A 2844-nucleotide genomic window follows, 5' to 3' on the forward strand; every position below is an offset into this window, starting at 1 on the left:
GTTAGAAGATGAGCGAGAAGAGGGAGGAACAATGTTTCTGTGATTATCAGCCTGGATGCCCTTCAAGTTTATACTGCCAAAATTATGAATCTGAGACAGCCAAATCGTAGAGAACAAAAACAGGACAACAAAAAGACATGTGAGAGGAAAGGGTTTCAATTCAAACCCAGAAAACAAGGAAAAACGGAATGCATCAATGTAAAATAAAAAAACAAAAAATTCTCAGAAAACCTGATAATCTATAAATCATATACAAGGATTAAAATTACTGTTTTAATAAAACAACCTAAAAAGCACTCCAAAATCCCAATCTGAAAAATAAATGCATCAAAACTACAGTCCCCGCACAAACGCACAACGAGTCTTCTAAATCTAACACTAAACAGTAGTATTACAATAAAATACAGGACAACTAGAAACAAGAAAGCTATAAATTTTTAAATACAAATAACAAAGTAAGCTGCAAATTTTACACAACAAAATGAATTAAAACAAAAACAATAATCATAAAACTCTAAAGTCCAAATAAAAGATTAAAACTAAAAAGTACAAATTTCAACTCCCACACGGCATGATCTTCTCCTCTTAAATGGAACAGTAGCGGAAGTAATAAGTAACATCGCATAAACGAGCGTCCGAGAACGACCCATTTTCACAAAACACAAGATATCAAAAGGGGGCCATCGAAAGTATCGAACTTGAATAAGATGGGATACTGGGGTACCTGGTAGAGAGGAAATAAGCTTTGACGGGGATTTTGACGGTGGGGTCGATGTCCGGGGCACTTAACCCGATTGGATCCGGGTCGGGTATTTCGAAAGGTGCAGCGGCGAGAGAGAGAGAACGGTTGAAAGAGAGAAAGTGGGATTTGGAAGAAGAGGACGAAGATGATGATGAAGAAGCGGTTAAGCGATTATAGAACAGTGAGAAGGTTTTCCATCTTCCACCCATTCGCTGAGAGGAAGAGGGTCTTCTTCTGATGATTGTCTGTTTTTTTTTTTTTCTCTTTGCTTTTGCTTTGTGTGGTGACTTTTTTTTTTTTCGTTTAATAGCACTGTCATATGAATAGGAGTAATTACGAAGGAATTTATTCAACTTCCCTTTGTTTTGTTTTCTTTTCTTTGATGTGCATTCAAATTTTCGATTCAATCTATAAGTTTGGATTCATTTTTTCTTTTTAATTTAACGATTAATTTTACTAAAGGAAATTATAATTAGATTTAGTTATCGGTTAAGTAATAATAAAATAAAAAGTTGTTACAAGAAATCTTAAATAAATATTTTTAATTTCTATAACTATCTAAGAAAATCAACTACTAGATAAATTATTAAAATGTTCATTTTTATTATGGTGACACTTGCCCTTTTTTCTTAATTGCTTTTCTTCAATTTTTGACATGTGATTTCTCTCCAAAATGCCCATAGTATAATGGTGATTTGTGCCTTTAGGTGAAATTTTTTTTATCTGTGTTAACTGAATTAAAACATATGACTAACATGTGTAATTTAAAATATATATATATATATATATATATATATATATATATATATATATATATGGGTTTGTTAACACGCGTACGTCTACCTTTCAGTTGGTACGTTTTAACAATGTGTACCGGATTATAGTAGACAAAAATGCTCTCATTTATCATGGATTCTAAGTTTTAAGGTCAAAGACATTTAAATAATTTTCATTCTCAAAACTAAAAAAAAAAAAAAAAACCCAAACCCTTACTCACCTTCCTCATCCCTCTCAACCCTTTCTCTTTCATCTCTCTCACTCCAACATTTTCTCTTTCATCCCTACTATTGCCCCAATTGAAAAAAAAAATCAGAAACCCTTACCTAACCCTAATCCACCTTCCTCACTTATCCAATTTGTTTCTCTCTCGTCTCCATACTATCCTTCAGCCACACACAACAACCCGTGACATCGTAATTTTTTGCTCTTGCTCTGTTCGTTAATTTGGAGGATGTGTTATATATTTTCCATTCTTATTATTATTAAATTTCATTTTTAAATTAAATCATGTAAATAAAACCTTCATAAATCAATTAAATTTTCATACATTATTTACATATATACACCACATTTCATTATATTTTTAAAGAACAAGATATTTCTCTCTATTATCCTTTTCCCTTTACACAAAGTGTTTCTTTTTCCTTTCTGTATTGGTATGGAATACATGATGTAAGATTACAATCTAGAATTGAAAGAATTGTACTTAGGGAGCTCTTCTATACTTATTTCTTTAATTTCCTTATGTCCCTTTTTTATCACCGAATCAACTTCTACTTTAGAATAAACTTTAACCACTGTGCAAGATAAAAAACAGTAAAATAACATAAAGTGACAAAGTTTATATTCATTTTACACAGATTAATAAATATAAAATGATTATAAAAGAGTAAAGTTTTTCAATTTTTAAAAAATATCTCTGATTCAAATTACCACCACCATCTTCAATTGGGTTGAGATGAGAGAAAAAATGTTGGAGTGATGACAGAGAAAATGTTGAGATGAGAGAGAAAATATCTTTGATGACAAAGTGTTTCTGATTTTTTTTTTTCAATTGGGACAACAGTAGGGATGACAGAAGAAAAAATGTTGGAGTGAGAGAGATCACAGAGAAAATGTTGGAGTGAGAGAGATGAAAAAGAAAGGGTTGAGAGGAATGAGGGAGGTGAGTAAGGGTTTGGGGGTTNCTTTTTTCTTTTTTTAGTTTTGAAAATGAAAATTATTTAAATATCCTTGACCTTAAAACTTAGAATCCATGACAAATGAGGATATTTTTGTCTACTATAATCCGATACACATTGTTAAAACGTACCAACTGAAAA

The 2844-nt window shown here is 31.3% G+C and overlaps 1 protein-coding gene across 1 annotated transcript in view; it reads right to left on the minus strand.

Annotated features, from left to right (window-relative positions):
• Positions 1 to 1052, minus strand: part of LOC106755331 — a gene marked incomplete in the record, with an annotated part of 2906 nt that extends 1854 nt beyond the window's left edge. Inside the window, 2 exon segments of the mRNA XM_022778207.1 lie at positions 1 to 73; positions 725 to 1052. Coding sequence (XP_022633928.1) covers positions 1 to 73; positions 725 to 951 — 300 coding nt within the window.
• Positions 1053 to 2844: the final 1792 nt, after the last annotated feature.

The sequence above is a fragment of the Vigna radiata genome, unplaced genomic scaffold (assembly GCF_000741045.1).
Source record: "Vigna radiata var. radiata cultivar VC1973A unplaced genomic scaffold, Vradiata_ver6 scaffold_100, whole genome shotgun sequence".
In the NCBI taxonomy this organism is placed as follows: domain Eukaryota; kingdom Viridiplantae; phylum Streptophyta; class Magnoliopsida; order Fabales; family Fabaceae; genus Vigna; species Vigna radiata.